The following is a 14,457-nucleotide window of genomic DNA, read 5'->3' as shown; positions in this document are numbered from 1 at the left end:
CCCCCGTAGAAGCTGAGAACACGTCACAAAGCAGCATGCTGACGCCATACGGAGCGCGGGGCATATTCTTGCTCCTTCTCAGTGCTGTGCATCCCACCAATGAGCCTCACTGCTCGCTGAGGCATGACCCGCAGTGGGGGGAACTTAGGATGGTGCCGAGGGGTGCTTGGACCCCCATCATCTCCTTCAACACCCCCCCCAAATAAACACACCATCAGGATAAAAACACCGAGCTTGCTCTGAGAATGAAGCATCGAGACTCAGTCAGCCCCTAGTCCCTCACTTCTAACCTGTCGTGGGCCAGTCTTGACAGGCACCCCTCGGTGCTCACCCCTCCTTTAAACACCCGCAGGTGCGTGCCACATGCCGCTCTTGCACGCTGCGCCCTCCCCCACCAGCCCCGTATCAATATTCATTTCATGTCAACGGAAGCGCAACCAGCAGGCCCTTTTCTGGACACACACGAGTAAATGCTCTGCCCCCTTACACCCCACTTGCATCTAGTGCTGTTACCGTATGGCAAGGAATGTCCTCGAATGAATGCCTGCCTCCCTGGGTTCATATCCTGGCTTCACCTCTTCGCCACTGGCTCTGACCAAGTGCCCTACTTGTCTGTGCCTCGGTTTCCCCATCTGGAACATGGGGATAAGAGGAGAGCCCACCTTGCAGGGCTGTCAGGGGATACGCTGAGTAAAGGGCCATGAAGTGCTTGGGACAGCCCCTGGCCCAGGGTGAGCACCTTGTAAACATAAACTGTTATTCTTCCACTTGGGGAATGTAGTAACAGATCGAGCCGCCTACTGAGGGACACTGATGTTGCGGCTGGTGTCTGGGGGTTACAGCCAGTGTGGTCTGCAGAGGGCATCCAGGCGCACGGTTGTGAGGGTGTCTGTAAGATGGGTTCCTAGAGGTAGCATGGCCGGGCCAGAGTGGGGGGTGTGGCTACCCAGTGTGGTGGTTAAGAACACAGAGAAGACTTGGGTTCAAATCCCCGCGGTGTGACCTGGGCCAAATTATCCACCTTCTCGACAAGCATCCATTGAACACCTACCACGGATGTGCGCTGGTGGAAGGGCGGGGGCGGGGGGTGGGGGGAATGGGGAGCAGCTGTGAACAAAATGGGACCAACGTCTCTGCCTTCAAGCTCACCTCCTACCCGGAAGGCAGACAGAATCAGTGGGGTGAGGTCTGTGCGGACGTATCAGAGGGGGTAGGGGATAGAGAGGTCTGCAAGGGCCGACATGGCCACACAGAAGCCTCAGGTTGTAAACAGATCTTCCCCTGAGAAGATGCTTTTGAGAAAGACATGAGAGAGATTAAGGGGCCAAGCCAACGGGGTGGCAGGGGGAGGTAGGAGCAGGGCTGTTGCTGGGGCTGAGTGAGCGAGGGGAGTGAGCAGAGAGGGAACAGAGGCGACAGACCCTGCGGGGGGCCTGGTGGTCAAGGTGAGGACTTGGCCTTTTCACCGAGCCACCGGAGGGACGGGACACTCAGGTGCTGATGGGCGCCCTCTGGCGGCCGCGTGGGACAGAGCGCGGCGAAGGCTGAGCCCGCGGCCCAGGCGGGAGAATCGGGTGACGGGGACCGCTGGTGGCGGAAGGAGTTAGAAGCGGTGGGTTCGGGGATACGTTTGAACGGTGGAGCCGCCAGGATTTGGTGGCAGGATTGGATGAGGATGTGAGAGCGAAAGTTGGGCGAGGGGCAACTCCATGATTTCTGGCCGAGCAAATGGGAGATGTAGTTAAGGTGGGGAAGACGAAGGGGAGCAGGTTGGGGTTGGGGAGAAGGTCAGGAATGTGGTTGATGGACCTGTTATGTGTCCGTTGTCATTCTCACATCCAACGGGGAGTTTCAAGAGGGCAGCTGTCTGTTAGAAGGACCAGCGGGAGACACAAAGGTGCTTTGGGGGTGGATAAAAGTCGAAAGGCAGAGAAAATGAAAAAGGCCTCTTTCTGGGCGGAGAGGGGGGCGCTGGGGTGGGCGGCCCCGACCCTGTAGGCGCCCGGGACCGCAAGGCTGTGAGCCAGGGAGGGTCGGCACCTGAGGTCGCCCCTTCCTCCCTCCCAGGCTGTTCCCCCTGCAGTTCGTCCAGCTCTTCGTCCACGACGAAAGCCGCTGGCAACTCAAGGTCAAGTTCCGCACAGGTCGCGCCTTCTACCTGCAGCTGCGGGCCCCACCCGAGACCCGAGACCGCGAGTTCGGCCAGTGGGTGCGGCTGCTCTACCGCCTGCGCTTCCATTCGGCCCAGGAAGCCGTGCCCTTCACGCAGGAGTACCCGACGTTAGAGGAAGGCGAGGAGGAGGAGGACTACGACGACGAGGAGGAGGATGAGCTGATAGAGCGGGAGGAGGTGCGGGGGAGGGGCAGGGGGTGGGCGGGACTGGGGCTTGGTTTCCGGTCGGAGGGAGGAGGCAGCCGGGTAATTTGGGCTCGTCTGAGGGACAGGCTGGGGACCTAGGCTCCTGAGTGTGAGGGGGGACCTGGGGGCCTGGATGCCTGTGTTGAGAGTGGCAGGAAGGCCCAGGCTCCGGAGTCCTGAAAGGGTATGAAATCTGGGTGCAGAGACCGCAGGTTCCCAAGGCAGGGCAGGGCCTGCAGGGCCTTGGGTCCACGAGCCCCTTGGCTACATAGTTTCCTAATCGGGCACCCCAGCCCCCAGCGTCTCCCCCCTTGACCTGCTGCGGTGGAATAGGGGACGCAACACCGGGGCCCTGAAGGGCTGGGGTGGGCCAGGCTGGATGCCCAGTTCCCTGTAAGGCCGGGGGGAGGGGGAGGGCCCCCGTCCTTGAAGAAGGGGGCATTGAAACCCGTGGGGTCTCTTCCTCTGGAGACACCCCACTCCCCCCACCTTCCAGATAAGCACCGAGCCCCCCACCCACGCACCCACCCCAAACTGCCGGTACATCCGCAGGTCAAGGCCTCTGAGACACTCTCTCTCTCTCATACCCAGCTTCAAGCCATGGAAGCCAAACTTGACCCACAGACCTCTGAACTCTGGGGACTCTGATTCCTCCACTAGGCTTTGAGGTTACCAAAGGACCAGAGATCAAAGTACCCTACATCAGGGCCAGAAAGATGAATTATTAAAGTTAATAAAGATCGGCCACTTAAGAACCAACAACCAGGTCATGAGCAGTTTTGCCATCGTCACCGATCCAACGTGGCTGCCTTACAGGGTAGCTTTTCCAGTATGGCTGCCTCAGCACGGTGCTCGGCTCGGCGTGTGGCTCCCGGGGCCACCTCGAGACCTAGTGCCCACCATTCCGTCCGTCATGGCTACCTCGCCAGAGTAGCCTTCCCCATCTGGCCTTTGGTTCCTCTTTAACTCACTGTAGCTGCCACTGCAGGGCCAGCCTGCCTCCCCACTCCCCCTCCCCAGCAGCTAGTCCGAGGGGGCCGCCTCCACGGGGGTCTTGATCCACCTGTGACTTGTAATGGCCATAGCAACATGCTGGCGGCCCTGAAGTAGCCGTTCCAAGATGGCAGCCTCATCAGGGCTGCCTCATCACGGTGGCCATTCCAACCTGGTGTCCCGGTCACCCACCCCCAGGCGACTCACCCCCTACAGGAAGAGGGAGGCAGGGCTACGGATTCAAGAAGGACAGACACGTGCAGGTTGTAGACAAGACTATTATCTTCTCAGTGGTAATTCTGGGAAGGGAAACGGCCTTCAGGGAGGTCCATTAGGACTCAGCAGCCAAAATCTTGACAGGTGAAAGAGAGGGTCTCACTGTGGCACTGTGGGAAAACGAGAAAAGAGTGGGCAAGGAGGGCTGGGCTTCCCGAATGCGGGCGCCCACCCCCAGGCCCCTTTGCCTGCTGGCCTGGCTTGGCCACCAGGGGGAGCATCAAACCAGTGTCACCGTGCCTGTGGTGACTATAGCTCTGAGCCCCAAACTGGAATGTTCTGATCAGGGATTTCTCAGCAGCTGCTGGTGACCAGTCGTCACGGAAATCGTAAAGCAGGGATATTGCCGAGCTGACTCAATAATTCATAAAGGGGGCAGCAAAACATCAGAAACTGGGTCAGTCTGGAAAAGCAGTGTTTCAGAATGACAGCCAGGAAAGTCCTGCAGGGGTGGTGTCGCTGAGCCCTTGTTAAAGGGTCTGCAGCCACTCCTGTCTGCTGGGCTGTCATCAGGGCCAGGGGGAGTCACAGCTGGGGAGGGACCCCGGGAGCCTGTATTAACATCAGCCACATCGGAGGGACTTGGGTAGCGGCCTCTCCAGGGAGCCTTGACTGGCAGATGTTTGATGGGCTGGAGCCCAAGGCAGAGGAGGCAAGGAAGAGCGTTCCAGCTAGAGGGAACAGCATGCGCAAAATCCCAGGAACAAGAGAAAGCACGGCCAGTCCGTCTAACTGCCAACAGCTTGGCGTGGCTGGAACAGTACTGAGGAAACTAGGGTTATGTGAGGCCAGAGAGGCGCATGGGGGAACAAGTACAGGACCATGGACACCAGGCTGAGGGGCTGAGGGGCCACCGAGGAGGGCCCCGAGCAAGGGGCGGGGCAGGCCAACCCCGGATAGAGCGCCCGCTAGGGCCCTGTGGGAACTGGGCTGGCGGGAGAGATGGGAGGCCGGGAGGCCAGGGAGGAGGCTGAGCAAGAATTCCAGAGGAAGGGGTGAATGGAGCTGGGGCTGTGGGGGTGGGGAGGAGGGGCAGGAGGGACAGAGCTTGGAGAGGAGAGGTGTTTTTCTGGACACCCACAGCCCCCGGTCCTCTGCCAGTACCCGGGCTGTTTCTGACTCTCGCCCGCACAGCTCCCCACGGAGGCCCGGGCCTCAGGGCCTTGGTGACAGTCTGCTAGCTCTTCCCCACCTCGTTCACTTCTCTGTCCTTCAGCAACTTTGGGAAACCCTCAGACGACTGCCCCGGCTGGGTCAGGTGCTCCCCGCCTCCGCCCCTACAGTGCCCTGTGCTCCGTCCAGTCTGGCACGTTCACCCTGCATCGCTCTTGTGGGGCCTGAGTGCAGATCCCCAGTCACACGGCCAGTGGCCCGGGGCCGACTCAGCTGCGATCTCACACGGCTCAGCGCGGGGCCTCCGGGTGCCGCTTGGGAGCGTGAATGAGGGCCGGGCAGGCAGGGGGCTCACCTCGGACTTCCAGCTTGCACTCGGCCAGGGCCTCCCCCAGCTCGTTGACAGCCCTACAGGAGTAAGTCCCCGCGTCGAAGGGGGACGGGCGGCGGATGTTCAGCGTCAGGACTCCCTGGTGGTTGGTCATCAGGAACTTGGGGTCTTCGCTGATTTCCATCTTGTTCTTCATCCAGACCACCTTCGGCTGTGGAGCGGAGCGGGGGAAGAGGCCAGCTTAGAGAAGGTCCCAGGGTGATGGCAAAGTGGGCTTCGGATTTTGACTGGATGACCTGGAACTAGTCATCTCACCTCTCGGACCCTCAGTCTCCTCTTCTGCGGGAGGCAGAGCTCCCTCTTAGTCGCGGCCCACAGGACGCTACACGATGTGGCCCCGTTACTCTTCTGCCCTCACCTCCAGCCTCTCCCTGCCCCCTGCTCCATTCACTCTGGCCTCCTCGCGGTTCCTGACACAGACCAGACAGGCCACCGCAGGACCTTGGCACTGGCCGTTCCCTCTTCCAGTATTGTTCTTCCTTCCTCTTGCACCCAGTCAGCGCCTGCTAACTTTTCGGGTCTCAGCTCCCACGTCCCTTCCGGCCCCTAGGCCGCGGCAGGAACACCGGCTTTCCACTCGCAACTACCTGCACTTTTCCGCCACGCCTGCTGCCCTTTATAGTTCTTTAGCCGTTCGCATGACTTTGGATTCGTGTCGGTCTCCCCCCAACACCCAGGAACTTCTTGTCCAATTCCCTGGCACACAGCCTCTGAAAATGTGCGTTGAAAGAATAAACAGACCGAATGGGTGAGCGATGTGAATAAGCAAACGGAGTGAATAAATGAACCGAGTAAATGAATGGATTGGTAGGTGAATAAATGAGCGGAATGAATGAATGAGTGCAGTTAGCGAATAAAGCGGGGCGACGGAGAAGGTGAACTCATGAGTCCATGACATGCCCGCGGGGGCTGAAGCGAAAGACTCGGAGACCAGAAGTTGGCAGACTTCATCTGTAAGGGGCCAGGCGGTCAGTACTTCAGGCTCTGCGGGCACCGTGATGTCCGTGGCCACAGACAGCGCACAGCCGTGTCCCGATAACATTTTATTTAGAGAAACCGGTGACGAGCGGGTGTGGCCCGCAAGCCACCGTCAGCCAGCCCCCGGTCTAGGTGACTCCCTAGAGCTCAAGGTTGTGTCCACATCCCAACAGCAGTCGGGAAACTGGACAGGGCAGGGAGATGGCAGGGAGTCCAGAGGTTCAGACCTCCCCCCGACTCCCACCAAAGTTTTGTTTCTGTTTCCAAGGGAAGCCGGAGTGTGATGACCTGAGACTTGGGCTCTGATCAAAGGGGAGAGAGGCAGGAAGTGTGTTAAAAGGGAGCATATCCCTTGGGGCACCTGGGTGGCGCAGTCGGTTAAGTGTCCGACTTCAGCCAGGTCACGATCTCGTGGTCCGTGAGTTCGAGCCCCGCGTCGGGCTCTGGGCTGATGGCTCAGAGCCTGGAGCCTGTTTCCGATTCTGTGTCTCCCTCTCTCTCTGCCCCTCCCCCATTCATGCTCTGTCTCTCTCTGTCCCAAAAATAAATAAAAAACGTTGAAAAAAAATTAAAAAAAAAAAGGGAGCATATCCCCACACGCACCCCAATGTTTACAGCAGCGCTGTCAACAACAGCCAAATTATCGGAAGAGCCCAAATGTCCGTTGACGAATGGATAAAGATACGGTTTATATACACAATGGAGTATTACTCGGTGATCAAAAAAAATGAAATCTGGCCATTTGCAACAACGTGGATGGAACCAGAATGGAACGCTAAGCGAAATAAGTCCGTCAGAGAAAGACAAATACCATGTGATTTCACTCATACGGGGAATTTAAGAAACAAAACAGATGAACATAGGGGAAGGGAAGGAAAAGTAAGATAAAAAGAGGGGGGCAAACCATAAGAGACTCTTAAAAACAGAGAACAGGTTGCTGGAGGCGAGGTGGGTGGGGGGATGGGCTAGATGGTGATGGGTTCAAGGCGGGGGCGTGTGTTGGGATGAGCACTGGCTGTTGTATGTAAGTGATGAATCACTAAGTTTTCCTGAAATCATTATTACACTATATGTTAACTAACTTGGACTTAAATAAAATTAAAAAAAAAAAAATACAGGGTGCCTGGGTGGCTCAGTCAGTTAAGCGTTCGATGCTTGATTTCAGATCAGGTCATGATCTCACAGTTTGTGAGTCTGAGCTCCATGCCGACGGTGCAGAGCCTGCTTGGGATTCTCTCCCTCCCCCTTGCTCTCTGCTCCTCCCCTGCTCTCTCTCAAAAAATAAAGAAAAGATTTTAAATAATAAAAAAGAAATAAACATTAAAAAAATAACAGCATAGGGGCGTCTGGGTGGCTCCGTCGGTTCAGCGTCCGACTTCGGCTCAGGTCATGATCTCCCGGTTCATGGGTTCGAGCCCTGCGTCGGGCTCTGGGCTGACGGCTCGGAGCCCGGAGCCTGTCTTAGATTCTGTGTCTCCCTCTCTCTCTGCCCCTCCCCCATTTACGGTCTGTCTCTCTCTCAAAAATAAATGTTAAAAAATTAAAAAAAAATAATAACGGCATAAAAAAAAGGCGAGCATATCCCATGCACGGAGGAGAGAGAAAGGAGCTGGTGTGCTTACATCTGGGTGAAAATTTCCCCCTAGGGTCTCTCTCTCTCTCACACACACACACACACACACACACGCACCTTTGGGTGACCTCTGACCGCACAGTTGAGAGCCGCAGAGTAACCAGCCACGACCACGCGGTCTGGTAGAGGCGTCAGGAACTTGGGAGGTGTTCGGAAGTCATGCTCCTTGTACTCAAACGGTCTGAAGGTGAGACCTGGGGAAAGGGAGGTGAACCTGTAAGGTGACCAATCTAGACTGTCCCCCCACCCCCCATCACCGACTGCCTCTCTACTGTCACCGGGTCTGGCGGTGGGGGAGGAGGAGTCAAGGTAGAAGCCCAGCCGAGAGAGGAGACCGGACCCCACAGAAGGGGGGCGGCGGTACCCGTCTTGAGGATCCGGGCCGTGTTCTTGGAGACGCCGGGCGAGTCACTGAGCCCACAGATATTCTCGCTATAGACGCGGAAGTAATACTCGTTGCCCACGATGAGGTCAGACACGGTACAGGAGGTGTGCCGGTTGCGCTCGTAGACGGTGAACCACTCCTGGTGGGAGGCAGGGAGGGACCGGGAGTCGGAGGCAAGGACACAGGGACACAAGAAAGGCCGGGGGTGAGGACAGCGCATTTAAGGGTGCGTCCCGCTGAGATAACCGGCCATTCCCAGCAGTGCTGTTCACAAGGACCCAAAGGGGGCAACGGCCCAGCGGTCCATCGGCAGATGGATGGACACGGAAAATGTGGTAGATCCAAACCACGGAATGTCACTCGGCCACAAGAAGGAGCGAAGCGCGGACACACGCGCTGCGATTGCGTGTGAACCTGAAAAACGTTACGCCGAGTCAAAAAAGCCGGACCCCGAAGGCTACATGTCGTACAGTCCCGTCTGTAGGAAATGCCCAGAATTGACAAGTCCATTAAAACAGGAAGCAGATTAGTGGTGGCCCGGGGCTGGGTGACAGGGTTTGGGGATGCCTGCTTAATGCGTGCTAGGTTTCCTCGGGGAACTCTTGGAACTAGATGTGGCGGTGACACAACAGTGGGAATGTACTCAACGCTTTAAAATGGTTCACGCTGGGGCACCTGAGCGGCTCGGTCGACTAAGCCTTGGACTTCCGCTCAGGTCACGATCTCAGGGCTCATGGGTTGGAGCCCTGGGTCGGGCGCTGTGCGAACAGCTCAGAGCCTGGAGCCCGCTCTGTGTCTCTCTCTGCCCCTCCCCGGCTCACGCTCCCTCCCTCTCTCTCTCTCTCTCTCTCTCTCAAAAATGAATGAACATGAAAAAAAGAAAAAAGAAAAGAAAGGAATCAACAACCTGTCCTGGTATTTCAGCCAAAAGGCTCCCCGCCTCCACCCCCCACCCCCCACCCCACGCCAGCCCATTCGCTCAATCTCTCTGAGCCTCGGTTTCCCCAGCATCCGCCTTGTCGATCGCGCCAGGCTGCCTCCCCCGCTTGCCCACCGCACCCCGGGCCCCTCTGCTCTCTCACCATGGTTTTCTTGTCGGCCTTCTGCACAAAATAGCCCGTGATCTCACTGTTCCCGTTGTCTCTGGGCGGCTGCCACTCCACCAGCGCGTTGGTGCCCCACACCTCCTTCACCATCACGTTCTCCGGGGGCCCTGCCTTTTCTGCAAGGGGGGGGGGGGGTGGTTGTTAGACGGCAGCCCAGACGCCCCTGAAAAGTCCAGCCCCTCATCTCTTCTCCCCGTCTCTCCCCACCTCTGCCGCCTCACCTGGTCCCCGGATTCTGGCAGGCCTTTCCCCGCTCCCACGGCCCCGCCTTTTCGCCCCCTCCCCACCTCGCACCCTCTTCCCTGCTCCGGGGCCACAGCGCCTCCCCCTGCCCCAGCCGGCGGCGCACCCACGACCCGGATGTGGATGGTGGCCGTGTCCTTCATGTTCTCGATCTGCACGCTCAGCTCGTACTCCCCCGAGTCCGAGCGCGCCGCCTGGCGCACGAAGAACACGGTGTCGAAGTCGCTGGTGTGCACGTGCACGCGGGAGGTGTCCACGGGCGCCCCGCCCTTGGTCCACACCACCTGCGGCCGCGGCTTTCCCTGGGGGAGGGGGAGGAGCGCGGAGAGGTCGGCCTGGGTCTCGCACTGGCCCCTGACCTCCCCCCTCCCGGCCCGACCCCCGCTCGGCGCACCTGGAAAGGGATGACGAGGTTGAGCGGCTCCCCCACTTTGCGGATGTAAGTCTGGCGGAGATGGCGGGGCAGCCGGATCTTGGGTGGCTCTGAGGGCACGGGCACAGCAACGGGGGCTCAGTGTTAGGTCGGGGGACACTCGAGGGAGGGACAGAGAGACGTTCTCAGGGGAGGCCCTGACGGTGACGTGGCAAGGGCCGGCCAGACGACACCAACTTGGTCTTTACAGGAGGGCGGGGTCAGTCACTCACCTGCAATCTCCCGGATGGTGACCGGCTGAAACAGGGTGGCCGGCTGGCTGCGCCCCGCGATGTTGATCGCCACCACCCGGAACAGGATTTTCGCTCCTGTGGGGAGATTCTTGACCGTGAAGCCGCAGCGCTCCACGGGCTCCGTGTTAGCGGGGACCCAGTCCTCGGCTGCAAACGAGAAGCAATGCTGGGGAAACTTCCTAGAAGCCCCGCCGGTCGTCCCTTCCCGTGCCTTGGGACCACGCAGTGAACAGCAGCATCTGACACTGATGAAGCACTTATTATGACCAGGTACCAAGGGTGGTCATAGGTGTTAGTTAGCTCGTTAGTTCCTGCCTCTGTCCTATGTTATCCCCATTTTAGAGATGGGAGAAATCAAGGCTCAGAGGAGTAGGGGGTGGGGGGGGGCAGTTAGGGACAGCTCCTTGGATTTCCTCCCCCTTTAGATTCCATCTGGGGTCTATGGCCAATCGGGTGAGCCAACGTGGGTCAGACCGACAATCACCAGGGTGAATGAACTCTAACAAGAGTGGGTCCTGAAACATCAGGGTGGCACTGACACGGATGTGAGAGGGGTGGGCAAGGGCGGGAGTTGGGTAAAGAGCGCTTTAAAGACAAAGAGGGAAGGAGCTGACAAGAGTCCAACCATCCATCATTTACATGCATTACCGGACGCAGCCATCACTGTACCCTGTCTAGGAGGGAACTGTCTTCGCCCATTTTTAGATGAAGAGACTGAGGCTCAGAGACTTGCCCACGCTCACACAGTTAGAAAGTGTAGGGGCGGGATTGGAACCCACGTCTGTTTGACTTTAAGGCCTGGGCTACGATGTCGAGATGATCGTGCCTGTCTTCCCAGTGAGATGACCACGTTGGAGGTATCCCCACAGCCGTGGCACTGGGCTGGCATGGCGTCGGTGATCGATACGTGTTTGTTCAGGGGAGAACGGAGAGTTGGATGTGTAGAAAGATGGATGGACGGATGGATGGACGGACGGACGGACGGATGGATGGATGGATGGACGGATGCACAGAAAGATGGAGACAGTAGATGGTTAGATGGTCACACAGGGAAATGGATGGATGGAGAGAAGGAAAGGAAGGAGGAAGGGAGGGAGAGAAGAGGAAAGAAAGATGGTGAAGAGATAAATATATGGGTGAAAAACATGTTACAGGATGGACAGTTGGATGATCTAAAAGGTTTTCAGATGGATAGAGAGACGGGTGGATGGATGACTGGCCGGGCAAATGGATGGAAAGAAGGAAAGAGAAGGAAGGGAGGGAGACATAACGAGAGGGAGGGAGGGAGGAAGGAAGGAAAGACGGACGGATGGATGGGTGGATGGATGGATGAATGAGAGGAAGAAGGAATCCAGGTAGTCGTAAGTACAGGGAGGACAGACAGACGGATGAAGAGCCATTGCAGATGGAAGATGGGTACAGGGGAAGGAGGAAGGAGGAGGGGAGGGAGAGAAGGAGGGAGAGAGGACGAGCTGGTCAACAGGGGCCTGGCTTGAGCCATCCCATGCAGGGATTCCTGGAAGTACAGTACAGACGCAGGACCAGGGCTCCCCACCCCCCCGGAGAGCTCTCCCTGCACTGCCCCATTTGCAGTCCCCCGGACCGGACACCCACCAGGGCTCTGCGGGAGCCGCCGCGCCCCGCCCCCAGGCCTGATGGGGCCACTCACAGCCCTCCAGGCAGTACTCCACCAGGTACCCATCGATGCCGCCGGCCCCAATCCTATCTGGGGGCCTCCACTTGAGGGTGGTGGTGGTGTCTGTCACGTCTTCCACCGTCAGGTGCTGGGGCTCGCTCGTGGGCGCTGTGAGCATCCAAGGAAAGGGGAGGTGGAGGTCAACGAGGGGTCAGTGGTCACAGGGAGGGGAGGGACTAGAGCTGGAGTCACCGATCAGGAAAGGGGTCAATATGGTGGGCCAGAGATCAGTGAGCCAGTAAAACGAGGTATCAAGGGACAATGAGGTGTCCAGGAGTAGGGATAAGTGTTAGTCTGGGAGGTCGGAGGTCAATGAGGTATTTGGGCAAGAGCAGAGTCTAGCACAGACTAATGTGCTGGGTCGGTAGGAGGTCAGGAGGGTGGGTGGGGCTGGACGATCAAAGGCAAGGGGTAGGGCCAGAGGTGAGTGACAGGCAGGGCAGGGGTTGGGGGGTGGACGCTTGGTGAGGGTGCAGGGGAGCGTCACCAATGGGCATGAAGGGCTTGGTGTTCATGCTGGGCTGGGAAACCCCAATGGCGTTGACGGCAAAGACCCGCATCTCGTAGAGAATGCCCTCGATCATCTTGGTGGACTCGTAGGTCGTCTCGGTAAAGACCTCAAAGTTCAGCTTCATCCAGCGCTGAGAGCCCTTCTTCTTCCGCTCCAGGAGGTACCCTGGACGACCCCCCAGCAGAGAGGAGTGGGTGCTCAGGGGGAGGCTATGGGGTCGCTGGTCAGTGGGAGCAGTGAGAGTCATGTCGGAAGGTCACATGAACCAGGGAGGTCTGGGACCATGAATCTTGGGTCGATACCAGGGTCACAGAGCAGTCCAAAGTCACCAGTCATGGGACTGGCGGTCAGGAAGGGTCACCAGTCATGAATCAGGAGTCCAGGGGTCACAGAAAACCCCAGGCTGTTGGCCAAAGTGAAGCTCCCCAGGTTGGTGGGGAGCAAAGAATGATAGGAAAGAAACCAAAAAAATTGTAAGCCGTGAAAGATGGAAAACAGGTCTCAGAAGGAGATCACCGAAGATGCTAAGAACTCTCATGGGCCAAGGGACCGTCGGGGGGTGGAGGGGGTAGGAGAGGTCAGAGGTCACGGAGACTCCGGCACAACGGCACTCACCAGTGATTGGCTGCCCCCCGTCATACTTGGGTGGCTCCCAGACAAGGATGGCCCAATCCTCGCCAACTGAGGTGACACGCACAGCCTCTGGGGGGTCCGGGACATCTAAGGGAGGCAGAATGGTCAGGGGGAGCCTCAGGGCCTCAGGGAACCCTCCCCCCCACCCCAGCTCACTCCCTCTGCTCACCCACAACCCGCAAGAAGATGGAGGCCACATCCTCGCCCACGGGGTTGGTGACCTTGATGGTGTAGCGGCCCTCGTCCGCCCGATCGGCACTCTCGATCACGAAGCTGCTGGAGTCTGCCTGAGTCTCGATGTGGATCCTGCCCTCGGGGGCCGTGAACACCTGGACACAGCCGCAAGATGGCCTTGCTCCCCCTCTTCTGGGAAGCGATCTTGGAAGCCCCTAGCTGAAAGTGATGGCCCTACCCCCTCCTCCAGAATTCTCAGAGTTTCTAGTACCTCCCTTTATCTCAGCCCTGGTCACCCTGGACTGTGACTGTTGGGGCACGTGTCTGCCCCCCTCCAAGAGCGAAGCTCCTGGAAGGCAGGGGCTGCACGTGACTCACGGCTGCATCCCCAGTGCTATGCACAGAGCCCTGCACAGGGGAAACCCCAGGGGGTGTTCGCTGACTGAAGGAATGAACGAAGGTGGGGCCGAGTCGACGCATGCATTTTACGGAACAGGACGCTCAAGCCCAGAGGAGACAAGAGAAACCGAACTGTCTCAGGGCCTGGAACGTACAAGATAAAAATATTTGTTGGACGGATGGGTGGCTAACTGGACTGATTGATGGAGAAACGGAGAAATGGATTCATTACTGGATGAGTCGATGGCCGGGATGGATTAAGTAATCAATTAGTTTATGAATGGAAAGATGGGTGGGTGGTTAAGTTGATGGATGGCTGGGTTGGTTGGCTGACTGACTGATTGATTAATGGATTAATGGATGGACGGATTGGCGGAGGGAGGGAGCACCCAGCACGTGGCAGGCATTGTCCACGTGATGGACAAATATAATCTTCAGTCTTCAAAACAACCCTCTGAAGAAGGGTCATCATTCTCATTTTACAAACAATGAAACTGTAGCTCAGAGAGGGAAAGTGACTTGCCTAAAGTTGCCCAGCAGCGCTGAGAGGGAGAAGAAGTCAGGGCATGGGGGAAGCCCCACCATACCTCATCCTCCTTCAGCCAGGTGGCAACAGGACGAGGCTCCCCAGTGATGGACACGTCTAGCCTCAGCTTGTTTCCGGCCACAACCACAATCGAATTCTCTGAGGTCTTTCCCGAGCAGTCCAGGTGGATCTTTGGTGGCTCTAGTGGCAGAGAAGAGATATTGGGGAACCTAGCAATGGGTAGTGGGGTCATCTCGATCCCCACCAAGGCAAGCTGCATTCCCTAACAGCTGATTCCAACAGCCAGAGATAATCCGGGAATCCAGGCCCCCAGCGCCCTCCTCCCTCAGACCCAGGAGTCCGGGACCCCAGCGC

At 58.0% G+C, this 14,457-nt stretch overlaps 2 protein-coding genes across 3 annotated transcripts in view; one reads left to right on the top strand and one right to left on the bottom strand.

Moving 5' to 3' along the window:
- The window catches only part of GARIN5A (golgi associated RAB2 interactor 5A), a 5,252-nt gene extending 2,131 nt beyond the window's left edge, over positions 1-3,121 (top strand). For both annotated transcript variants that reach the window (XM_040458154.1, XM_040458155.1), the window contains exons 4-5: positions 2,068-2,350; positions 2,951-3,121. In XM_040458154.1, coding sequence (XP_040314088.1) covers positions 2,068-2,350; positions 2,951-3,007 — 340 coding nt within the window. In that variant the 3' untranslated portion in view covers positions 3,008-3,121. The remainder of the gene's footprint in view (positions 1-2,067; positions 2,351-2,950) is intronic.
- Positions 3,122-3,612: 491 nt separating this feature from the next.
- The window catches only part of MYBPC2 (myosin binding protein C2), a 25,316-nt gene continuing 14,471 nt past the window's right edge, over positions 3,613-14,457 (bottom strand). The window contains exons 16-28 of the mRNA XM_040457965.1: positions 14,144-14,283; positions 13,153-13,312; positions 12,966-13,070; positions 12,327-12,515; positions 11,813-11,947; positions 10,123-10,290; positions 9,872-9,960; positions 9,584-9,779; positions 9,211-9,350; positions 8,108-8,267; positions 7,801-7,937; positions 5,097-5,283; positions 3,613-3,738 (exon numbers count right to left, since the gene is read on the bottom strand). Coding sequence (XP_040313899.1) covers positions 3,728-3,738; positions 5,097-5,283; positions 7,801-7,937; positions 8,108-8,267; positions 9,211-9,350; positions 9,584-9,779; positions 9,872-9,960; positions 10,123-10,290; positions 11,813-11,947; positions 12,327-12,515; positions 12,966-13,070; positions 13,153-13,312; positions 14,144-14,283 — 1,817 coding nt within the window. The 3' untranslated portion in view covers positions 3,613-3,727. The remainder of the gene's footprint in view (positions 3,739-5,096; positions 5,284-7,800; positions 7,938-8,107; positions 8,268-9,210; positions 9,351-9,583; positions 9,780-9,871; positions 9,961-10,122; positions 10,291-11,812; positions 11,948-12,326; positions 12,516-12,965; positions 13,071-13,152; positions 13,313-14,143; positions 14,284-14,457) is intronic.

Source organism: Herpailurus yagouaroundi, unplaced genomic scaffold (genome assembly GCF_014898765.1).
Source record: "Herpailurus yagouaroundi ecotype Mexico unplaced genomic scaffold, PumYag 220, whole genome shotgun sequence".
Classification (NCBI taxonomy): domain Eukaryota; kingdom Metazoa; phylum Chordata; class Mammalia; order Carnivora; family Felidae; genus Herpailurus; species Herpailurus yagouaroundi.
The sequence above is the reverse complement of the archived record's forward strand: the minus strand, read 5'-3'. Positions and strand labels throughout refer to the sequence as shown.